This window comes from Hyperolius riggenbachi, chromosome 2 (assembly GCF_040937935.1).
Source record: "Hyperolius riggenbachi isolate aHypRig1 chromosome 2, aHypRig1.pri, whole genome shotgun sequence".
NCBI lineage: Eukaryota > Metazoa > Chordata > Amphibia > Anura > Hyperoliidae > Hyperolius > Hyperolius riggenbachi.
In genome coordinates this window covers 358,507,761-358,533,603 of record NC_090647.1, presented here as the reverse complement: position 1 = coordinate 358,533,603, position 25,843 = coordinate 358,507,761, and the positions used below count along the sequence as shown (strand labels likewise).

At 41.3% G+C, this 25,843-nt stretch overlaps 1 protein-coding gene across 1 annotated transcript in view; it reads left to right on the top strand.

Annotated features, from left to right (window-relative positions):
• The window catches only part of LOC137544478 (serine/threonine-protein kinase 38), a 108,101-nt gene that overhangs the window by 20,626 nt on the left and 61,632 nt on the right, over positions 1–25,843 (top strand). Inside the window, exons 2-3 of the mRNA XM_068265566.1 lie at positions 9,128–9,260; positions 21,955–22,006. Coding sequence (XP_068121667.1) covers positions 9,130–9,260; positions 21,955–22,006 — 183 coding nt within the window. The 5' untranslated portion in view covers positions 9,128–9,129. The remainder of the gene's footprint in view (positions 1–9,127; positions 9,261–21,954; positions 22,007–25,843) is intronic.

Sequence of the window (25,843 nt, the reverse complement as noted above, 5' to 3'; positions counted from 1 at the left end):
AGTTTTTTTTTTTTTGTTTTTTTTTTATAACATTACATCATTCTCTAATAATTGCAGTTTCCACAATACACTCAGCATTTTAAATGATTTCACAGAGCTGACAAGTGACCCTTTGTACTTTTCTCTGCTGAAAAACCATAAACAAAGAAGAAACAATGACACCGTTGAGATAAGTGCTTCAAAAGACAGTGCTGTCCAGGATGTTATAAAGTCTCAGAGCTCATATAAGCTCTTTTGCATAGATAAAATGTACCTGAAGAAAAAAAAAATTGGATACTTTCCCTGAGGGAAGCCTATGGATAGCCCCTGGCCCATACACCCCTCTGTTCTTGCGCTGGGACCCTTGGAAACGATTCAACATTAATGTTGAATATTGCTTGCTTCTCTTGTACAAGCATTTCTCTGTAACTGCGCAGGTGCAAACCCTACTGGCGACTGCACCGTGCTTGTGTACATAGAGGAGCACGGCGGCAAAGAAGATGCATTTGAAATTAAGAGATCCTTGCCAGATGTTAATTTAAAAATCTTTGTATAAACTGAGGTCAATAAACTGAAGTTTTACTAGACTAGACAGAGCAACGGCTTTTAAAAATGTTGTTTATTTGCTGGAATCCTTATTAATCTAAAAAGGAAAAAGATTGATTTCAGTACAATAAATTACAGGTTAGCCTGTTTATTCATTTTGTGTGAATGTTTTCACCCTGGCCACAATGCAAGTTGCTGTGTGAGTGTGTGTATGTGTCATGTTAGCAGCAGAAGCCATACATATTATTATTTATATTTTAACAGTAGCAGAATCTCGCCCTATGTTTATATTCATGCTATTGTCTTCTCAGCTTTACATTGTGCTCATTCCATATTGCAAAGTCATCTTGTTTTTCTTTTCAACTTGTTTGTAACTGTTCAGAACTCAGTGCAATGTATGAATCGTGATCTGATCACTATTTTATGAGACATAGTTAGAAAGCCGTATTTGTTTTCTGCATCCGAAGTGTTTTGCTGAAAGTATTGTTTCTGTTATATCTGCAACTTACTTTGTGAGCTTTAGTTTTGTGTCTGTCTTGCAAACTCTCTTTTCACTTTCCTTTGGAGAAGTATACTGATCTATTCTGTCATAACTTTTTAGTATCCCTTGTACCCAAGAGGTACAAAGGAGTGGGTCAAGGGGCTCGTCGCCTCCTTTGGTGCCTAGGATAAAGCTGGGGTAAATCCTGCGGGAGATTTGGTATGTGTGTGTTTTAAAGTGAACCCGAGGTGAAATAAAACTGATGAGAGAAACCATTATTTATACTCCTAAAATTTTAATTATTTAAACATTTACAATGTAGGTTGAATGTTTTCCTGTCTCTATTCAGTGGCAGCCTATTAAGTGTCCCAGAGTTAGAAAAAGGTCAATAGTTCATGTATTTTATCTCTCCCTGCCCTCAGAAGTTGTATTCTGCCAGGAAAACTTTTATGGCTGCAATTTGCTTATTAATGATGATTACTATGTTCCCAACAATGTACCGTCAAGACAAAAGCCTAGAAAGACTTTTATGCCTAGAAATTATTTTAGACGGCAAAATAAAACCTGTCAAACAGCCTGGTTACTATGTTTTGGACTGTACTTACACATGTTTTATCTCATCATGTCACATGTCACATGTCGCCTCAGGTACACTTTTTAACAGTTCCAATGCAGGAAGTAACCGGTTTATTTAGACTGAAAGTGAGAGTGAGCCTGCGGAAGGTATTCTATGGCATAGAATCCTTTTTTTTTTGAGTTGGCGGAAAGGACAGGGCAGGGCTAGCTAATATGCCTAGTACGAGGATTTTATTTTTTTTTAAATGTAATTACAAAACTAATGCCAGGGATATTGACTGGATATTGCATACACTGGGCAAGATTACCAAACAGCACAGTATAAGGGTGAGTACACACCTTTGGCGGATGTCGCCGTTTGGGATCAGTACCTGATCCTCTTGGGTGACATTGCTGGGCCAGGCTACACACGCATGTCGGCTGTGTAGGGGGAGCGCTGTAAACCATGGGATTGGCGGGGGACCAGCGTCGCTGGGATTGAGTAGATCTGCCCGGCGAATTGCTCAGGGGTTGCCGGCTGCCATACACACATCTGATTCTTGTAAAAGAGAAAACCGAGAGCCCAATATGGTGTAGTATGTTAACCACTTGCCGACCGCGCACTCATAAGGCACGTCGGCAAAGTGGCAGCTGCAGAACCAGCGACGCACCTCTGCGTCGCCGGCTGCAGGCTAATTAATCAGGAAACAGCCGCTCGCGCGAGCGGCTGCTTCCTGTCAATTCATGGCGGGGAGCTCTGTGAATAGCCTGCGGGCTGCCGCATGCAGAAGCTATCAGACCCCCCCCCCCAGCACATCATCCCCCTAGTGGGGAAAAAGGGGGTCGCTCTGCCTGGTATTTGATCTGTGCTGGGGGCTGTAGAGCCCACCCAGCACAGATCTTAGTAATCAGCGCTGGTCCTTAAAGGGGGGTGAAGGCTGAGTCCTGAAGTGGTTAAGATAGTTGGTTAAGTGAGAGAAATTATACTCACAAACATGGGTTACCATTCAGGCAACCACTATAAAGGCAGGTGAGGAGATTAGACCTGTCCTCACTCAGAACTAAGAAGTCGCTCTCTGTAGAAAGGAACCAAGATAGGGGGTAGCACTCCCCTCCACCAGGAGTGGACACAGTGTATTTAGATATGGAACAGAGGTGCCAGCTGGATAAAAATTCATAAAACCTTTAAAAGTGCTTGGAGGAAGTGGTGAGCTTGCCTCCCAAAAGCAAACAAGAGATCCTGTTTTATATAAATTAATACATTTATTGTACGGTACCCCAAACGGAAATGCAACACGTTTCGCAGGTCAAACCTGCTTCATCAGGCAAAAAATGGGGACAACTGTAGACAAAGACAAAAACAATAATGGCTACAATGAAGAGGGCTAAACAATTACTGCAGTGTGGCATTCCTTAAATAAAACAGTACTCATTGCATCTAAAAATACACGGTATACCATAGCATTTGAGAATTTTTTTTTATACTGTGTATTTTTAGATGCAATGAGTGAAGCGGGTTTGACCTGCGAAACGCATTGCATTTTCGTTTTGGGTACCGTACAATAAATGTATTAATTTATATAAAACAGGATCTCTTGTTTGCTTTTGGGAGTCAAGCCCACCACTTCCTCCAAGCACTTTTAAAGGTTTTATGAATTTTTATCCTGCTTGCGCCTCTGTTCCATATCTAAATACATCTGATTATTGGATGAGGCGGACGTTATCGGCTGACTTAAGTCAGGCATGTGTACAAGGCTTAAAGGGACTTAGAGCTGAATGTAATAAAAAAAGATTTATACATACCTGGGTCTTCTTCCAGCCCCATCCGTTCGGATCGCTCCCACACCGCCGCTGTCCGCAGCTACGGGAACCGGGTTCCCGCATTTCCGTCAGTCGGCTCCAGTCTACGCAGAAGTGCACCCTCCACGTATCTCTCCAGAGGCTGCTGAAGAGATAAACAAAGAGCACATTTCTCTTACGTCAGACTGGAGCCGACTGACGGAAGTGCGGTTCCCGTAGCTGCGGACAGTGGCGGTGTGGGAGAGATCTGATCGGATGGGGCTGGAAGACGACCCAGGTATGTATAAATCTTTTTATTACATTCCAGCTCCAGTACACCTTAAGCGATTCTAGGCACAGTACAGTTCTATAGATTGCATGTTTCTCATGATCCGGTGATAATGCTCCTGTGGCAGTGAATGCTTACTTGTACTATTATAAATGCTGTGGTATCAAAGATTTCTAGCTTATTCAAATTCTAGATGGTATCGTTAAGTTTCTGTGTAGACTTCAGCTTGTGGCTGCTTCTTCAATGTTCTTTGATGTCGATTTCAATCTTACATTTGTACTGCTGCATTGCTGGACAAATCCCTGGAACCAGGCACTTGGTTCATCCTAAAAAAGTTCTCTTTTGTTCATAAAGCTGTTTCCTGTAAATGAATGTCTCGTGTTGGACAGCTCCTGAATTCTGTATTCATTTGTTCACCTGTTTAACTATCATTTGATTGTTTCCTTTTTAATTGTATACTGTATGGTCCTGTGCATCACACACTAGTTATGTGCTGAGTAGACTGTTCATGATTTACAGCTGTAGGCAAGTGTAGCTATAAAAATAAATAACTAATTGCCTGCTTGGCCGTCATAACTACTTCCCTATTTGCTTTGTTACTCTTAAATTTAAACACAGTCTTGATACTGCAGCTGTTCTGCTGTTGATCAGTCATTCCATCCTGATTAATACTTGTCTCCAGATACGTGAAACTGTTTATCTGCTAAAAGTTTTTGCCTTTAAGCCATATCCATTGCCATCACTCTTATTTAGGTTTTATAATATCCTTCACTTTTAATTGACCTTTATATTTTGCAGTTCCTCTTCTTATGTGTTGAGCATTTCCTGTAGGTGCTTTGTGTCTCATAGCTATAATTGCAACATCATAGGTCAGCTATGTAAAGTAGGCGGGTTGCATTCAGCAGTTGCTCAGTTAAAATAGGGCCTGCTGTATGGATGATATCCTTCCAGCACTGTGACAGACCATGGGTATATATTGTCCCTATGACTTTATTCAGCTGCTGTAACAATTTTATATTAGGAAATGGAATCTCCCTCTCTCACTGTCTCCCTCTCTCCCTCCATGCTTCTACACCTGATGACTGATTTCAGTAGTACAAAATAGAGAGAAATGTGATTATGATTGCAATTGCGTTTCTTAGTGGAAAAGGGCCCTAAATAACATAATTACAAAAAAGAAAGTACAACATTAGGGGGTCATGCTTGCTTTCCAACTCCGTAATCAGAGGTTTAATTTAACATTCCAGTCACAGTTCTGGGATTTCTAAATCTAAAGGTGGCCACTAACAGTCCAATTTTTCACGAAAAATCGTTATAGCGATCAGATAATTCTGATCGGATAAAAAAAAGTTCACTACACCATCAACGGCACAATCTTTACTTCCGATCTATCACAACTAACAAGAAAATCCAAATTTTGGTTTGACGAAAATCCAATCGGACGACTATTTTTAGAATCGTTCATAATCAACTTTGCCCATCAACGGAGATTATTTACAACCAATCTGATCAGAATTTTTGATTGCTCAAACAATTGTTTCGCTAGTAATTGGACGGTTAGAGGCCACCTTAACGCCTCTTATCCATAGGCTGAAGGCAGGTAGTTCAGTCTGTCAACTTCTCCTGTGCTCCAGCTGGGATTTGCTAGTGCTTGGCATGGGAGATAGAAATGCAACACCCTCCCAGGGAGTCGCATCTGAGCATGGGTACCGCCATCGTGTGTCCAGTGACTGACCAGAAAATATTTTGTGTATAATCACCTTTTATTGTTGCCTCAAACAATCAGATTTTGCTTGGATAGGGACAGTTTGTTGATCTAAAGTATGACCAACATTTTTGAAAAGTTTCTGCCAACTAGGCAAGGCAGAAGTGGTAAGGAATTGATAGCCGCATAGTTTTCATTCTATCTGTTCTAAAGGTGCATACACACAGGGGATCAAATTTTCCCATCTGTGATTGGGACCCGATCCCTTTTGGTGACACCTCTGGGCTGTTCAGACGTAAAGTCAGCTGAGTAGCTGACGATGCGTTCTGTTGCTATGCGGGGGTTAGAGGGATGACAGAGTGGTGTGTGTGTGACATCACACGGAAGAGCAGCGTGAACAAAAGAATTGGCCGTCACTCAGGTGAGTTGAACTGCTGTGCAGATCGCCTGCGGGTCAGGGGTGACTGTACACACGCCTTATTGGCTGAGGCAGTCGTTATCAACCTCCTCAGCAGACTTCAGTCAAGCGGGTGTATGCGGCTTAAATCTAATAGAGATTGAAGTTGGTAGAATCAAGTACTATCTAATCTACTTTTATTTGGGGATTAATTAATAATTTAAAAATCAGGTCGTTATTGGCCTTTGTATGGCTCGCATAACTTCATCCATGGCTGAATGAAAAGGTCAAAGGAACACTTTCTAGCACTAATCCCCTTGTGAGTAACCAGAGCACTCTTTGTCAATTCAACTATGTAAAGAAGGTTAAAGGACAACTGAGGTGAATGTGACCTGATGATAGATGTGTATGTACTGTGCCAAGCACACTAATAACTATGCGGCTTTTTTTTCTTTCTCTCCCCGAAAGAGTTAAACATCAGGTATGCAAGTGACAGTTTATGTCCAGCTCGGGACTGGGTCAGACTATAGCATAACCCTCACTGATAAGTAATTACAGCCATCAAAACATTTTAAGCAGAAAATAAAAAAAAACAGGGTCAATATTCATAGATTTGAGCTTTGGCATACTTCAATGAAGGTGTCATTGAGCAGAGACAATGAAACAGTAAAAACTAGATTTAAATATAAAATAAAACTGTATATCTAGAAAAGTAATTTTTAGGAGGAGGATAGATACAATTGTTTTTCTCGACCTTGTTTCTTTTCACCTCGGATGTCCTTTAACGGGAACCCGAGGTAACAGGGATATGGAGGCTGCCATATTTACAGTGATGTGAAAAACTATTTGCCCCCTTCCTGATTTCTTATTATTTTGCATGTTTGTCACACTTAAATGTTTCTGCTCATCAAAAACCGTTAACTTTTAGTCAAATATAACATAATTGAACACAAAATTCAGTTTTAACCACCTTAGCGGTATGGACGAGCTCAGCTCGACCATTACCGCCAGAGGGTGCCGCTCAGGCCCTGCTGGGCCGATTTTGACCAAATAAAAAGCAGCACACGCAGCCGGCACTTTGCCAGCCGCGTGTGCTGCCTGATCGCCGCCACTCTGCGGCGATCCACCGCGAGCAGCGGTGAAAGAGGGTCCCCCCCAGCCGCCTTAGCCCTATGCAGCCGGAACTAATAGTTCCGGCCAGCGCTAAGGGCTGGATCGGAGGCGGCTGACGTCCATGACGTCACTCCGCTCGTCGCCATGGCGACGAAGTAAGCAAAACACGGAAGGCCGCTCATTGCGGCCTTCCGTGTTACTTTTGGCCGCCGGAGGCGATAAGAACGCCTCCGGAGCGCCATCTAGTGGGCTTTCATGCAGCCAACTTTCAGTTGGCTGCATGAAATAGTTTTTTTTTTAATTTAAAAAAAACCCTCCCGCAGCCGCCCTGGCGATCTTAATAGAACGCCAGGGTGGTTAAATGATGGTTTTTATTTAGTGAGAAAAAAAACCTCAAAACCTACATGGCCCTGTGTGAAAAAGAAATTGCCTCCTGAACCTAATAACTGGTTGGGCCACCCTTAGCAGCAATAACTGCAATCAAGCGTTTGCGATAACTTGCAATGAGTCTTTTACAGCGCTCTGGAGGAACTTTGGCCCACTCATCTTTGCAGAATTGTTGTAATTCAGCTTTATTTGAGGGTTTTCTAGCATTATCCACCTTTTTAAGGTCATGCCACAACATCTCAATAGGATTCAGGTCAGGACTTTGACTAGGCCACTCCAAAGTCTTCATTTTATTTCTCTTCAGCTATTCAGAGGTGGATTTGCTGGTGTGTTTTGGGTCATTGTCTTGCTGCAGCACCCAAGATCGCTTCAGCTTGAGTTGATGAACAGATGGCCGGACATTCTCCTTTAGGATTTTTTGGTAGACAGTAGAATTCATGGTTCCATCTATCACAGCAAGCCTTCCAGGTCCTGAAGCAGCAAAACAACCCCAGACCATCACACTACCGCCACCATATTTTACTGTTGGTATGATGTTCTTTTGCTGAAATGCTGTGTTACTTCAGATGTAACGGGACACGCACCTTCCAAAAAGTTAAACTTTTGTCTCGTCGGTCCGCAAGGTATTTTCCCAAAAGTCTTGGAAATCATTGAGATGTTTTTTTTTAGCAAACTTGAGATGAGCCTTAATGTTCTTTTTGCTTAAAAGTGGTTTGCGCCTTGGATATCTGCCATGCAGGCCGCTTTTGCCCAGTCTCTTTCTTATGGTGGAGTCGTGAACACTGGTCTTTTGTGGCCTCTCGGATGAGTTTTCTCTGCGCTCTTGGGGTAATTTTGGCCGGCCACTCCTGGGAAGGTTCATCACTGTTCCATGTTTTTGCCATTTGCGGATAATTGCTCTCACTGTGGTTCGCTGGAGTCCCAAAGCTTTAGAAATGGCTTTATAACCTTTACCAGACTGATAGATCTCAATTACTTTTGTTCTCATTTGTTCCTGAATTTCTTTGGATGTCTAGCTTTTGAGGTGCTTTTTATCTACTTCCGTCTTAGATAGCTCCTATTTAAGTGATTTCTTGATTGAAACAGGTAATGCGATTTTACCCACAGAAATGCATAGACATGCTTTCCTTTGTTGCTCCAATGGAATACATTGATCAGGAATTGCATGTGTTCGTATGCATAGCGGGAAAAAATGCAGCTTGTTGGTTGTTTATCCCACACACGTATGTGGAAAATCACATTCTATAGAAACTAGCCCATTGCAGCGAGGTGTGTGTTTTTTTTTTTTTTTTTTTTTTTTTTTGTTGTGCGTTTTTCCGGCTGAGTTACATGTTGTGGCAGTGCAGCTTATAGGGTCTTTCACTCAGATCGGCACGTTTTGCAATTTTCAGGGACGCAAATCATTTTAAGAAATGTCCATTTAAGGAAGTATCTATTTAATGCTAGGTCCTGTTATGCTGGGAATAGACAAGGAGATTTTTCAGCAGATTTACTGTCCGATCGATTTTCCGATCGTTTTTCTGATTGATTTCCACTCACTTCTATGCAAAATGGATCAGAAAATCAGATCGGACCATCTGCCAAAAAATCTCATTTATTTCCAGCATTAAACTAACTTTGGTACAACACCACTGTAATACCATCAAAATGTAAAAAAAATTTTAAGAACCCGATGATCTCCATTTTTAAAATTGCACATGTATCCTGTTTCTCCTCTTTTATAAAGGACCACTGGGTTTATGACCATTACAGTAATTTGATGCAAACTTATGCAGCTTGGAATTGGACTGACTAGTTTGATTGGTCCAATTTTAAGTTGCATAAATTAACAAAATTTGCATGATCTTGAAATTAATTAGCATTTCTTTGTAATATTTACTCTTCTTCCCTTGACAGCAATGGCAATGACAGAACAGACTCCATGTTTTCCAATGAGCAACCACACAAAGGAGAGGGTGACTATGACAAAGATGACACTGGAAAACTTCTACAGTAACCTTATCACACAACATGAAGAGCGAGAACTAAGGTAGCTGGCATACATTTATTATATGCATAAATGACCTACACCTTTGTGTTTACAAGAATTTGTTAACCAATGTCTGCAATAAACAGAAGAAATCTAGAGCAGCAAACAAGTGTCTTCCAAATACCTTTTTTTGTTGTTGTCATTGTTGCTGGGATTTTTCCATTGCTATGTTGGGCTGTTGGTGAGAAGTTAGGACAGTACTTAACAAACTTACCTCATCTAACAATTAAAGTGGACCTGCACTCTTGCACAGGACAGAATGAAAACATACAGAACTGCACCCTTTATTTATTCAGAGAGTTTAGCCTGTCTGATTCCCCCTCATCTGTGTCTAATCCCAAGTTGTAATATGTCTGCTTCCATGAAAGCAGGAAGTAAAACAAGCTGCATATTTATTGTAGAATTTGTATCAGCTGTAACAATGAAATGTTTTTCTTTGAGGGTAGGAACACACTAGGCAGAATCGCATATGTGTTTTCCACTATGTACTATGGAAAACGCATAACGCATATGCAATTCTGGCTAGTGTGTTCCTACCTTAAGGCTACATTCACAGTGCCAACGAGTGTTGCGTTGCTACACAACACAGATAAAACGCAACGCAAAGTGGCTAGTACTGTGATTGCGGTGGCATGTGATGTAATGGAGGCATAACAGTTAAAATTGCATCATAGATGTGTTCTATTTGTGTCGCACATTTGAGTATAAAGCCATGCCTTTTTAAAAACAGAGATATGCGCATGTGCAATGGCTACAACGTAGTGCAACGCAAAAATTCTAACATGCAACCATTACCATACCATAGACAAACATTGAACTCGTCAACGCATGATTTTCATAAACGCAGAACAGGATCTGCTTTTTTACATACCCCGTTGACGCGCATCGCACCGCATGCACTGAACATCGCATTGACTTTTCATTGCTGTGCGATATCCTCCGTTAAAAAACCTCCGTCATGACGCAACGCAATGGAGCACTGTGAACATAGCCTAAAGCTTATTATGCTGTTGCGTATCTTTTAGAGCAGAGAAGCAGTTCTGAGTTCAGGTCAGCGGTAATTGTCTCGGTTGGGAAGGTTGGAACGTAAATGTGAAGGAAAAAGGGGGGGCTGGGGAGCATATGTCACAAATCACAAAATCAAAAAATAAGTGAAAAATTACAAAATTTATTAATGTTATAATTAAACATATTAAAAAGCACCAATGTAACCTGCCAAGAGACCACGCTCAGCAACCGATCACACATCAAACACACCACTGCCTAAGACCACCTAATGTGATCAGGGATCCCAAATGTCATGTAAAAAGTAGGCCTAGACAAGGATATTGCATCAAAAATAGAGACAATGGGAAATGGTAGTTGGAGCAGGCCGGTACAGATGACAGAGGCAGAATAAGTCAATGCATCCAGCAAAGGCCAGGAAGCCAGTATAGCATCTGCAGAGAAACAGTTCAATGAAACAGCATAGCCAGCATGGACAGGTGGAATGCAAGTTGCAACAAGCACAGATCAGAAGAATGGCATAAAGCATAAGCCATACTATACCCAATCCTGGTACAGCAATGCGGAGTCCAGTTAGCTCCTGAAGGCTGTCTGGTCTCTCAACCCCATGTGTAGAAGCCCAAGGCTGGGGGAGTGATGTTTGATCCGGTAGAGGAGTCAGGTCCAGTATGCTGGTATGGCAGGCTGTAATGGTCAAAGCAGAGTCCCATGTAGCAGAGTCTCATGTGTGCAGAGAGCTCATGGCCTTCCGGGTGGAGATCAAGGAGATGCCTCAGGCCAGCAGAGGTGGAGGCGGAGGGTGAAAGGGCGGCGGGGCAGAGGCAGTCAGGTGCTAGCACCACGCCGGCAGCCCTGACATGTTTCGCCGGGTCTACCGGCTTTTTCAAAGGGAGGCGTGGCTGGGAACGTGTGCTGCCTGAGGCTCCTTATAGGGCAGCGTCATCAGCCGCGCGCACGCACGCATGCGTAATTACGTACGCGTCAACCAACGCGCACGCGTACGCATGCGCACTAACGCCGCGACGGACACGCGGCCCAGCCTCGCCCCCACCGTGGCCCAATCAGCAGGCCAGACAAAGTAAGTCGGCCTGATGCGAAAGGATGGTAATTGCGGGTGAGAGGGCAGGGTGGGGGCGAAGAGAAAGGGGCCATGGGGCAGCACATGGAAGTATAAAAAAAAAATGTTTTATAAACAAACAGAGCAATGTATGAAAATAAGATGATACAAGACCATGCAAACGCAACAATCACAGACAAACAAGAAAGAAAACTATAAATAGCATAGCTCAGAGTCGGCAAATATTATCATACTATCATCTACTGCTAAAAAAGTTGGATCCAGGGGGACTGTGAGAACGCAGTACCATAATCCAAACAGTGCGAAAAATCAGCGCACTCAAAAAGGCAAAAACAACTGAGCAACAACATGTGTCAGCCATGAACGGCAGATGCCACAGGGGAAGACACGTAGGGGCAACAGCCCGGAGCGTATACACGTCCGCAGACACAGGGGGCAACGGTTGGGAAGGTTACCTTGTAGGAAGTAAGGGCCCTTGTACTTCCGTTTTTGTTGAATGTGTAGAAAGAACACCCGGCCTCCTTTAATCCATTATAAGGCCTGGTAGCAGATCCGCAAAATGCTAGCAGATTTTGAAACGCTTTTTCTTCTTTTTCTGTAGAATTTCAGCTAGCATTTTGCGGTTTTGTGAAGCGTTTTTGGTGTAGTAGATTTCATGTATTGTTACAGTAAAGCTGTTACTGAACAGCTACTGTAACAAAAAACGCCTGGCAAACCGCTCTGAAGTGCCGTTTTTCAGAGCTGTTTGCGTTTTTCCTATACTTAACATTGAGGCAGAAACGCATCCGCAATCCAAAATCTGCAGCAGCCCGGGAGTATGCGTTTCTGCAAAACGCCTCCCGCTCTGGTGTGCACCAGCCCATTGAAATACATTACCCTAGCGGATCCGCACCCGCAAGCGGATCGCAAACCGCAGCAGAACCGCTCTGGTGTGCACTAGGCCTAAGTTGTGTTAGTAGACCCTGACTAGTACTAGTAGCATTTGGTGAGCCTGACTTCAGACTGGAGAAATTGATTGATGGCCAGTCTGATGTTCTGTACTGTCCAGTTGATGGGTCAGGAGGGGTTTAGTCCAGGCTAGACTGCTCATTTGGAGGCTTGAGAAAAGCAAGGGCACACCCGCTGAGCTCTTTGTATCCTAAGATTGTTGGACAGGGTTACAAATATTTTCAGACAAAGTTTTTTCCGTCTGACACATTTCATCTGATTATTTAGCTGTCAGCTTTGATTTCTTCAGTAATGGTTCATAGTCATTTGCAAGTGTGTTCTGGTATTTCTTTTGAATCCGTTAGAAATGTTGTTGGCAGGAATACTGGTATTGTTTTTCTGTAGTGAATTCTACAAATGACTGGGTAGTGCATGTAATAAAATGCATATTTGCAACTCTCCACATGTAAATGCAGTTGATTTTATTTATTTATTTTCTCCTGCTGCCATGACAGCCATGAACTGATGCCGTGTGGGCAGAGGCTTTGCACAATTTTAAGTGCTCATTCATTACTCGATTTGTGACATCGATATCCCACAGACTACATCATAATGATTGTATCTGGCAGAAATCCATGCTGCAATGTGGCAGCTTTGCAACCAGAAACGATCAATGAGGGGTTCTGGAATGTTCTTGCTCTAAAGCTCTTGGTTTGGTGTGCAGCAGTCGATTTCCCGACCACCGCAACTTATTTGAGCAGCACAAAACAGGTTATTAAAACCCAATGATTATTCTGATTATTGAAGAACACTCATCTTATATGAAAGCTGTAGGATGTAGGATAGGGACCTATGCCTCGTGTGATTTATTTATTTATTTTCTACTCACTTTATTAAAAAGAGCCTTTCTCAGTACTTGCTAGTAAAGAAATGATTGACTACTGTCAAAAGCATAGGGGTAAACCATGCTTTGGTTGGTGCTCAGCTTGCTAAGAAATGAAAGTGTATGCAGGTGATTTGTTTTTTCAGATCATTCTGTCTTCAAGGATCGCCCAGTATATGCAGTGTGTCCTTGCATAGCCCACACTATTGTGTCAAATATCTTATCAATATTTGCCTTAAATGATTATCAACTACTCATTCAAAGCCTAAAAAGTCATCATAGTCAAGATTAGCCAGTAGTGGATGCAAGCTCACGATAAACAGAATTTTATAAAATTGTATTGATCTAAAAAAATAAATAAAGCATATATACAGGAATATACATCTCTTCAGTTGTTGTCCATCATCCATTATACATTTTCAAAGTTACATAGTTACATAGTTACATAGTTACATAGTTACTTTGGTTGAAAAAAGACATACGTCCATCGAGTTCAACCAGTACAAAGTACAACTCCAGCCTGCTCCCTCACATATCCCTGTTGATCCAGAGGAAGGCGAAAAAAACCCTTACAAGGTAAAAATTCCTTCCCGACTCCAGATGGCAATCAGATAAAATCCCTGGATTAACATCATTGGCATTACCTAGTAATTGTAGCCATGGATGTCATTCAACGCAAGGAAAGCATCTAAGCCCCCTTTAAATGCAGGTATAGAGTTTGCCATAACGACTTCCTGTGGCAATGCATTCCACATCTTAATCACTCTTACTGTAAAGAACCCTTTCCTAAATAAATGGCTAAAACGTTTTTCCTCCATGCGCAGATCATGTCCTCTAGTCCTTTGAGAAGGCCTAGGGACAAAAAGCTCATCCGCCAAGCTATTATATTGCCCTCTGATGTATTTATACATGTTAATTAGATCTCCTCTAAGGCGTCTTTTCTCTAGACTAAATAAACCCAGTTTATCTAACCTTTCTTGGTAAGTGAGACCTTCCATCCCACGTATCAATTTTGTTGCTCGTCTCTGCACCTGCTCTAAAACTGCAATATCTTTTTTGTAATGTGGTGCCCAGAACTGAATTCCATATTCCAGATGTGGCCTTACTAGAGAGTTAAACAGGGGCAATATTATGCTAGCATCTCGAGTTTTTATTTCCCTTTTAATGCATCCCAAAATTTTGTTCGCTTTAGCTGCAGCGGCTTGGCATTGAGTACGATTATTTAACTTGTTGTCGATGAGTACTCCTAAGTCCTTCTCCAAGTTTGATGTCCCCAACTGTATCCCATTTATTTTGTATGGTGTTAGACCATTGGTACGACCAAAATGCATGACTTTACATTTGTCAACATTGAATTTCATCTGCCATGTATGTGCCCATATAGCCATCCTATCCAGATCCTGTTGCAATATAACACTATCTTCCTTAGAGTTGATGATTCTGCACAATTTTGTATCATCTGCAAAAATAGCAACATTGCTCACTACTGTATCCACTAGGTCATTAATAAATAAATTGAAGAGCACTGGACCCAGTACAGACCCCTGTGGGACCCCACTGCTAACAGTCTCCCATTTTGAGTATGATCCATTGACCACAACTCTTTGTTTTCTGTCCATTAGCCAGTTCCCTATCCAAGCACACAGACTCTTCCCCAGTCCTTGCATCCTCATCTTTTGCACCAGACTTTTGTGGGGAACAGTGTCGAATGCCTTAGCAAAGTCTAAGTATATCACATCTACAGCATTCCCAATATCCATATTAGCATTCACTACCTCATAAAAGCTGAGCATGTTAGTCAAACAGGACCTGTCTTTAGTAAACCCATGTTGATGCTGAGAAATAAGATTATTTTCTACTATGAAGTCATGTATAGTATCTCTTAGTAACCCCTCAAATAGTTTGCATACAACTGATGTTAAGCTTACAGGTCTATAATTTCCTGGATCTGATTTTTTGCCCTTCTTAAATAATGGGAAAACGTGGGCTGTACGCCAATCCACTGGGACTCTGCCAGTTGCAAGAGAGTCACAAAAGATAAGATAAAGGGGTTTATCTATAACTGAACTTAATTCCCTTAGGACCCGAGGATGCATGCCATCCGGGCCAGGTGCCTTGTCTATTTTTAATTTATTTAGTCTTGCCTTTACTTCTTCCTGCGTTAAGTATTTAATATTACAGTTAGAAGATTGAGACTCTTCCGCCTCTGTAATTTGCAACAGTGCTGTTTCCTTTGTAAAGACAGAAGCAAAGAAAGCATTTAATAACTCTGCCTTACCTTGGTCATCCACCATTGAGTTCCCACCCTCATCCTTTAGGAGTCCTATACAGTCAACCTTTCTTTTTTTAGAGTTGATGTACTTGTAAAACTTTTTTGGGTTAGATTTGATATCCCTAGCGATTTGATTTTCAGCTTCGATCTTTGCCAGCCTAATTTCTTTTTTACAATTTTTATTGCACTCCTTATAATTGCTTAGTGCAGCCTCGGTCCCCTCCTGTTTTAGGACCTTATAGGCATTCTTTTTCCTCTTCATTTTATCTTTAACCTTTCTATTCATCCATAGAGGCCTTTTTTTATTCCTAGACATTTTGTTTCCATATGGGATATACATACTACAATATTGATTGAGAATACGTTTAAAAGCTTGCCATTTCCCTTCAGTGTCCTCCCCTTGTAGTACATTATCCCAGTTCACCAAACTTAGTGCCTGCCTGATTTGATTGAACTTTGCTTTTCTAAAATTCATAGTTTTAGTGGTCCCGCTGCCCCGTGGCCTATCAGTCACCAGATCAAACGTTATCATGTTGTGATCACTATTTCCCAAATGTTCTTGAACCTGCACATTTGATACATTATCTGGTCTATTCGAAATGATCAGATCCAGTAACGCATTCCCCCTAGTTGGTTCCGTTACCATTTGAGTCAAGTAATTGTCCTGTAGTGCTGCCAGAAATCTGCTGCTTTTACCAGAATGGGTAGCCTCAATACCCCAGTCAATGTCTGGAAAGTTGAAGTCGCCCATAACTATGACCTCATTTTTACTTGCCGCTTTTTCAATTTGCTGTAGTAATTGCAGTTCTGCAGCTTCATTAATATGAGGTGGTCTGTAGCATACCCCAATAAGCAATTGGCAACTTTTATTTCCACCATGAATATTTACCCAAACGGACTCCACATCTTCGCAATCTTCCTCCATCTCATCGTTGAGGACAGCTGTAAAAGAATTCTTAACAAAGAGACAAACCCCTCCACCTTTTTTCCCTGTTCTATCCCTCCTGAACACATTGTATCCTTTTAAATTGGCTATCCAGTCATGACTTTCATCCATCCATGTCTCGGTTATTCCCACAATGTCATAGCCTTTGTCATTCAGAATGAACTCTAGTTCATCTATTTTATTTGCAAGGCTCCGAGCATTGGTTATCATGCACTTTATATTTTTACCACCACATTTACCAATTTTGTTTACCTGAAATGGGCTACTTGAAGTTTTACCAACCTCCTTAATCTTTACACTGTCCCCACCCCCCTCTCCACCCCCCATAATGTTAGGCTCCCACTGTCTTTTTACCTTATCTTGTCTATATGTTGAGACTTTATCCTCCCGCCTCCCCCCAGATCCTAGTTTAAAATCTCCTCCAACCGTTTAGCCATCTTCTCCCCCAATGCAGCTGCACCCTCCCCATTAAGGTGCAGCCCGTCCCTGCTGTAGAACCTGTAGCCGACTGCAAAGTCTGCCCAGTTCTCCAGGAACCCAAACCCTTCCTTCCTACACCAATTTCTCAGCCACTTATTTAACTCCCTAAGCTCCCTCTGTCTCTCAGATGTAGCACGTGGCACTGGCAGTATTTCAGAGAACACCACCTTGGAGGTCCTTGCTTTAAGTTTATCTCCAAGTACCTGAAAATCATTTTTGAGGACCTTCCATCTCCCACTAACTTTGTCATTGGTGCCAATGTGTACCATGACAGCCGGGTCTTCCCCAGCCCCACCCAATAATCTGTCAATTCTTTCCGCTATATGCCGAGTTCCTTTAGTGAAACCAGTCTATATCAATATAGCAACTCTTCAGCTGTGGATTTTATCCTCCATCGATAGGTTATCTCGAGATTGTACAATGTATGGTGCACACAAATATAGCTTCATCCTTTTAAAAATGATATATAGAGTTCTATTCTTGTATAAAGAACTTTAAGTAGATGTATCTTAATCAATCAAAGCTGGAAGTTGTCACTAAGCTTGCAATTGCATTTAAATGGTAATGCTTACTGATTATGTATGAAGTATAGCATAAAAAAGTTATCTAAAAAAAAGTAAAAAAAACTGCTGAAGTGTGAAATGACAAGTCTTTAACGTTTATATAAGCTATTGTCAATACATTCACTGAGAATAATGCATATTACCTCTCTTGTGTTCTAGAATAACAGTGGAAGGTAGTCTGTAGGCCTCAGTCGATCTCAGTAGAGTTTCAGGCTCACTGATAAAATATACGAGCCTTCCAGGGCTTTTTATTACACAGTACAGTTTCTAAGATGGTGTCAGTTAGGGGATTTTATGGTGAAGCACAAAATTCAAACGTATTTTTAACTAGTACATTCTGACATTTTGTGACATTTTTAAACTAGCGGGTTATCTGAGCAGGTGCGTACATATGACGCTACTTGACTTATTAACGTAAGCACTCTTGGTCTTTTCTAATCAAAATTACATCAATAACATTTTAATTAGGGCTTTTGACCCAAGTGGTGTTCTTTGACATCTTTCTGGATCTGATGGACACCAAGATATGTGCGTATGTTCAAGCTTATCTTATGTTCTAAAAATATTCAATGTTCTCTGGTACATCATTAACCACTTTGTCCTCCTTGACGTATAAAAACGTCGAGGACAGGCGCGCTCCCGCGCCCGATCGCGCGCGTGCATGCGCACTCCCAGCCGTGGAGTCGGTAGCCACGGAATCAATGTATCGGGCTATGGAGGCCGATCATTGATTCCTCTCCCCCGCTGAAAAAGCGACAGCTTCTCTCGGAAGCTTCGCTCTTTCTGAAGCTGTGTCCCTCTAAGCGTACATTGTATGCTTAGAGTGACGTCATGTAAAAAAAATCGAGATTGCCATCTTGTGGCCAAAAAGTAAAACTACAAGTAAATGCCCAAAAACATTACAATACACCAATATTTCCCCAAATAAAACACTTTTATATCCCACCCTCCCAAAAATGCCCACATAAAATGTTTAATAAAAGAAAAAAAAAAAACATTACTATAAAAAAAAAACACAAATATTTACCTAAGGGTCTAAACTTTTTAAATATCTATGTAAAAATGAAATATTTCTCTTTTTTTTATAAGCTTGTAAATAGTGATGTATGCAAAACGGAAAAAATGCTCTTTTATTTCCAAATAAAATATTGTCGCGATACATTGTGATAGGGACATAATTTAAATGGTGAAATAACCGTGACAAATGGGCAATAACAATACGTGGGTTTTAATTATGGAGGCATGTATTATTTTAAAACTATAATGGCCGAAAACTGACAAAAATAATGAATTTTTTCATTTTTTTTCTTATTCTTCCTGTTAAAATGCATTTACAGTAAAGTGGCTCTTAGCAAAATGTACCCCCCAAAGAAAGCCTAATTGGTGGCGGAAAAAACAAGATATAGATCAGTTTATTGTGATAAGTAGTGATAAAGTTATAGGCTAATGAATGGGAGGTGAACATTGCTCGGATGCATAAGCTGAAAACGACTGAGATGTTAAGTGGTTAAAGAGAAACCGAGGTGTGTTTAAAGAATGTTATCTGCATACAGAGGCTGGATCTGCCTGTACAGCCCAGCCTCTGTTGCTATCCCAAACCCCACTAAGGTCCTCCTGCACTCTGCAATCCCTCATAAATCACAGCCGTGCTGTGAGGCTGTGTTTACATCTGTATTGTCAGTCTCAGCTGCTCCCCCGCCTCCTGCATAGCTCCGGTCCCTGCCCCCATCCCTTCCCTCCAATCAGCAGGGAGGGAAGAGATGCAGGCGGGGACTGGAGTTTTGCAGGAGGCGGGGAGAGCAGCAGACTGACACTATAGAGATAAACACAGCCAGCTCTGACAAGCTGTTTGTCAGCAGCGTGGCTGTGATTTATGAGGGATTGCAGAGTGCAGGGGGACCTTAGTGGGGTTTGGGATAGCAACAAAGGCTGGGCTGTATAGGCAGATCCAGCCTCTGTATGCAGATAATATTCTTCAAACCCACCTCGGGGATTTCTAAACGCCCCTTGTGGTCACAGGTTGTAATGTTTTGATCACATGGCTTATTGTTTTGGTTTGGTATTCATAGCAAACAGCCATCTGCTTTAAAGAACCTGAACTAAAAATAAAAAGTCAAAATAACCAAACACAGGTCATACTTACCTCCTGTGTAGTCTATTACTCAATCTATTTCTCCCGTCCTGTGTTCCATTTGTCCACTGTGATCAATGGATTTCTCCATCCTCCATTTTAAAAATGGCCATGCCCCCCTAATGGCTTCCTGGTCAGTACACTGTTAAACTGTAATATCGCCCACTTGAGACATAGGGAAACATGGACATTACCTTGCACATTCAGTTGTAATTGACAGCTGCTGATAAATACCTGACAGCAACTGGTATATTTCAGTTCAGACAAAATATCGTCAGAACTGGAAGGGATCACTTTAAGAAGAAAATGGTGAGCCTCTGAGAGGAATTGATGGCGAGTTTATTATGCAATATTAATTTGCAGCTACATTGTGTTTACTGTATTGTAAATTTTTCTCGCTTCAGGTTCCCTTTCAACACATGCTAAAATATATAGAAAGCAAACTTATTTACCTTAATATATAGGTCTACCATTGATCAACTCATTACTTAATAACTCTATGATCACTATACATGATCTCTATACATGATTAAAATATCAGCGTATAGCAGGCTTAGCTTTTGCGGTATGTATCTCTGATGGGCAAGCCTTACTAAGCAGGCATTACAGCCAGATCTGAGTAAAGTCAGAACATTTCTCCAGCCTTATCTTAATATAAACATAACCTTGTAAAGGGAATAGACAGCTTACTGCAGAAAATTACACTAAGGGTTACTCTAACCAGCAATCTAACTGATTAAAGAAGAACTCTGCTTATAATCATAAAATCATGAAATTAACTCAAATAATCTGCAGAACATTTTAAAACGTAGATAATCAACCTAAAGCAAGATGGGGATAATGTCTCTGCATTAATATGATTTTCTGACAATACGCAATGCGTACTAGTGTATCACACACTCTATGGTGTATAATACTGCCCTGAACATTGTGGATGAGCCATTTGTAAGAGGAGAACCTAGTGGAACTGTTGTGACAGTAACGTAATGAATAAAATTGCTTATATTTTACAATATTCACTTATAAATTATTGAATCAGTGTTTGGCGATTGTAAAATCTTATTTCTCCCTGATTTACATTCTGAAATTTATCACTGGTGGTGACATCTTTAGTTCTGCCAGGTGATCTGTGTGGAATGTTAGTTTACTGAGCTTTCTTCGCACAGAGCGAGAGATTGCTTGCTTGGCAGTTGGAAAAAGCCGTTCTTTTCCACACTGCAACTAGGTTCAGACAGCTTTCAGAGCCATGGTCATGACATCACACTGTGGGAGGGGTTTCAACACAATATCAGACATACAGACCCCCCCTGATGATCTATTCGAGAAAAGGTAATGATTTCTCATGGGAAAGTAGGTATCAGCTACTGCTTTAGAATGAAGTTCAATCCTTGGTTAAAGTTCCTGTAGAAAAGGAACTGTAGATAGAAAATACACATTGTTTCACTTATGTTTCACTTACCTGGGGCTTCCCCAAGCCCCCCCCAGCTGTCCTGTTCTGCCCGAGCCTCCGTTCTCCCGCCGCCGCTCTGTCCTGTACCTCGACTTGTAAGTCGATTCCAGCGCAGCCCTGCCAAGCGTATCCTTCGCGTTCCCCTCTGCAGTAGCGTGGAACGCGAAGAAAGGATACGCGTGGCCATAGCCGCGCAGGCACAGTGGCCCGGCGGCGAAACCGAAAGTAGCTGGCGGTGGGAGAACAGCTGATGCATGGAAGAGCATTATGTAACAATGGCAATACCAGGATGGTGAATGATGAACTGAAGTTTGTTCACTGCTACAACAGCACACTACTGGCTGAGGTTTACAGCTGTATAATGCCCCTGTTTCTGCAGATACAGTATTGTTCTGCAGTGTCTAGGGACTAGTCTGCAGATGTCAGGCCAGCTGTTAGTGTAAACTATCATTCAAGTCTGTAGTTACTTGTGCAAAGTTTTGGAAGTCAAGCCAGCAGGTGAAGCTCTATGTTTTTGTTTTTATTATTTTATATAGCAATATCATCTTCAAGTGAGCACTGTGCAAAGTAAGAGATAAACAGGGGTTTATGACACAGGGGCGTGACACAGGCCATAGCATATTGCAGATATTAATTTGTTAGAAGTGCAATGCAAGGTAACCTAGATTAACTTGGGATAGAGAAAAAAATGCTGGGGCTCTTCCGTAATGAAATTGGTGAAATACATTCAGAATAAAAGCAAACATCCTGTATCCAGCTATCCCTCAATTTTCATTAGGAGTTGGATATTTATTATTGATTTGGAAACATAGTTTGTTTGTTTTGGTTTATAATTCCATTATTTTATTTTTGCATATCCTTTACATTTTTAAAAATATAAAGTGTAATCCATAATTATTTTGATTAAAAAGTGAAGTTTTTCTAATAGACTGCTAATATTTCTCTCTTTATCATACCAGACAGAAAAGATTAGAAAAAGTGATGGAGGAGGAGGGTCTCCGAGATGAGGAGGTAAAGAAAGTGATACATCTGCAGTGATGACTTGAATAAATTATAACGTAAGATGCCTAGATCAAATGACTTGATGTCCTTCACTTGGTTTTGAACAATAACCTGCACATTCCTGGAGCTGGAAGAGCTGATCATCTGGACTTGTCCTCTTACAGGGAGGAAAGAGAAATTTATTAAAGGGAACCTAAACTGAGAATGAGATATGGATTTTTTCCTTTTAAAATAATAGTTGCCCGACTCTCCTGCTGATCCTGTGTCTTTAATACTTTTAGCCACAGCCCCTCAACAAGCATGCAGATCAGGTGCTCTGACTGAAATCAGACTGGATTAGCTGCATGCTTGTTTCAGGTGTGTGTGATTCAGCTACTGCTGCAGCTAAATGGATCAGCAGGACTGACAAGCAACTGATAGGCCTAGTGCACACCAGAGCGGTTCTGCTGCGGTTTGCGATCCGCTTGCCAGTGCGGATCCGCTAGGGTAATGTATTTCAATGGGCTGGTGCACACCAGAGCGGGAGGCGTTTTGCAGAAATGCATAATCCTGGGCTGCTGCAGATTTTGGATTGCGGATGCGTTTCTGCCTCAATGTTAAGTATAGGAAAAACGCAAACCGCTCTGAAAAACGGCACTTCAGAGCGGTTTGCCAGGTGTTTTTTGTTACAGTAGCTGTTCAGTAACAGCTTTACTGTAACAATACATGAAATCTACTACACCAAAAATGCTTCACAAAACCGCAAAATGCTAGCTGAAACGCTGCAGAAAAAGAAAAAGCGTTTCAAAATCTGCTAGCATTTTGCGGATCTGCTAGCGGTTTTTGGTGTGCACCAGGCCGTATTGTTTAAAAGGAAACATCCATATCCCTCTCAGTTAAGGTTCCCTTAATCTGTCAGAATAGAGTGCTCTGGTAACCTTTTATGTATTGGCTATCATTCTGTACTCCTGGGCTGGGTACCAGGCAAGTAAAGCAAAGCATAGTGTACTGAAATTAATCTTAGGGGCATTAGTGTTAGGTGATAGGGTAGGGGGAGGATAGAGTTAATAGCAATGGAGAATAGGTTAGCACTGGGCATTTAGGAAGGGCTTGTGTTAAGCATATAGGGGTTAGCTTTGTGAGTGGTGTTAGTTTTTTTTTTCTTTTTTTTTTTTTCTTCTATATCATATATTTTATTTTATTTTTTTGGGTGGGGAGGCACAGTGTCTTAGTGGGTATTGCAGTTGCCTTACAGCACCAGGTCATAGCTGGGCTAGGACACTATCTGCACGGAGTTTGCATGTTCTCCCTGAGTTTGTGTGGGTTTTTCTCTGGGTACTCCAGTTTTCTCCCACATCCATAAAATATACACATGTTAATTGGTTCTTCCACAAAAAGTTGGCACGAACACAGTGCATCCAGCGCAGGAGACTTGGGCGCAGCCGGCGCCACCATAGGGCGTAATAGGAATTTACGGCTATAGCAGCGCACAGGGAGTAGCTTCGGTGCCATCAGAAGACTGAGCTGAAGTTACTTTTAAAACACAATAATTCGGCTTCCAGAAATTGCTGGAAGCCAAATTATTTCATTCCCCACCATCCAAGGTGGCCTGTAGGGGGAATAGATTTAACACTGCCGAGGAAATTGTGCAGCAGCAGGATCAGCCATATACCGGCTGTATCCTGCATTTAAGCCTCCCACGCTGATTCCTCTCGTACGCCATAAGACAATGATTGACTATTGCAGTGATTATAATGAGTGCCTTTGAAGGACAGTTGGTGACATGACGTGTGTGTGTGTGTGTGTGTGTGTGTGTGTGTGTGTGTGTGTGTGTGTGTGTGTGTGTGTGTGTGTGTGTGTGTGTGTGTGTGTGTGTGTGTGTGTGTGTGTGTGTGTGTGTGTGTGTGTGTGTGTGTGTGTGTGTGTGTGTGTGTGTGTGTGTGTGTGTGTGTGTGTGTGTGTGTGTGTGTGTGTGTGTGTGTGTGTGTGTGTGTGTGTGTGTGTGGTTTCATTGTACCATCCTCCTCATATTTGACCAATACTCTGACTGCTTCCGTAGCGTTATTTGCGTGTAGTAGTCAATACAAGAAGTGAATTTTCAAGTCTAGTGGAAGGTAAATTTCACTTACATACTCCTGAGTGTCTGTGCTTTCCACATCATTGTTCTTAAAAGGTAATTACAGTGGGATGTGAAAGTTTGGGCAACCTCGTTAATTGTCATGATTTTCCTATATACTTAGTTCGTTGTTACGATAAAAAAATGTCAGTTAAATATATCATATAGGTGACACACAGTGACATTTGGGAAGTGAAATGAAGATTGGATTTACAGAAAGTGCGCAATAGTTGTTTAAATACAATTAGGCAGGTGCATTAATTTGGGCACTGTTGTCATTTTATTGATTCCAAAACCTTTGGAACGAATTGTTGGAACTCAAATTGGCTTGGTAAGCTCAGTGACCCCTGACTTACATACAGAGGTGAATCCAATTATGAGAAAGAGTATTTAAAGTGATTGTCCGGGAAAAAAAAAACTGGTTCAATGCGTACATTTTTACGCATTGAACCACTAACGCGTAAAAATGTATGTGTTAATATTCCTGCACCAGTGGGAATGCGTAAAAATGTATGCAATGCGGTCCGCCGACCCCGAGGTGGCGACGGACCGGACCAGCAGTGAGTGACTACGAGGGCACAGGATGGCTGCATGGGACTTGGTAGAAGCCCCAGGCAAGTGAAAGCCCTTTTTATTTTTATTTATTTATTTTTTTTTTATCAGACAGTCCCTTTAAGGTAGTCAATTGTAAGTTTCCTTCCTCTTTTTTTTTTTTAATTTTCTCTGAAGTGTAGCAATATGGGGGGGTCTCAAAACAACTCTCAAATTACCTGAAGTCAAAGATTGTACACCATCATGGTTTAGGGGAAGGATACAGAATGCTGTCTGTTTCCAGCATTCTGGGTGGGAGATATTTCTCCCACCCAGCATGGGTATGTGTAAAAATACACCCCAAAACACATTATACTACTTCTCCTGAGTACAGCAATACAACATGTGTGGCACTTTTTTTGCAGCATAACTGCGCTAAGGGGTCCTAAGTCCAATGAGCACCTTTAGGCTTTACAGGGGTGCTTACAATTTAGCACCCCCCAAAATGCCAGGACAGTAAACCCATCCCACAAATGACCCCATTTTGGAAAGTAGACACTTCAAGGTATTCAGAGAGAAGCATAGTGAGTCCGTGGCAGATTTCATTTTTTTTTTTTTTTTTTTTTTTTTGGTCGCAAGTTAGAAGAAATGGAAACTTTTTTTTTTTTTTTTTTTTTTCTTTTTTTTTTCTTGTCACAAAGTGTCATTTTCTGCTAACTTGTGACAAAAAATAAAATCTATGAACTCACCATGCCTCTCAGTGAATACTTTGGGATGTCTTCTTTCCAAAATGGGGTCATTTGGGGGGTATTTATAACATCCTGGAATTTTTAGCACCTCATGAAACATGACAGGTGGTCAGAAAAGTCAGAGATGCTTCAAAATGGGAAAATTTACTTTTGGCACCATAGTTTGTAAACGCTATAACTTTTACCCAAACCAATAAATATAGGCTGAATGTTTCATTTTTTTTTTTTTTTTTTTTATCAAAAACATGTTTGTCCACATTTTTCATGCTGCATGTATACAGAAATTTTACTTTATTTGAAAAATGTCAGCACAGAAAGTAAAAAAAAAACATTTTTTTTGACAAAATTCGTGTCTTTTTTAATGAATATAATAAAAAGTAAAAATTGCAGCAGCAATCAAATAGCACCAAAAGAAAGCTGTATTAGTGACAAGAAAAGGAGGTAAAATTCATTTAGATGGTAGGTTGTATG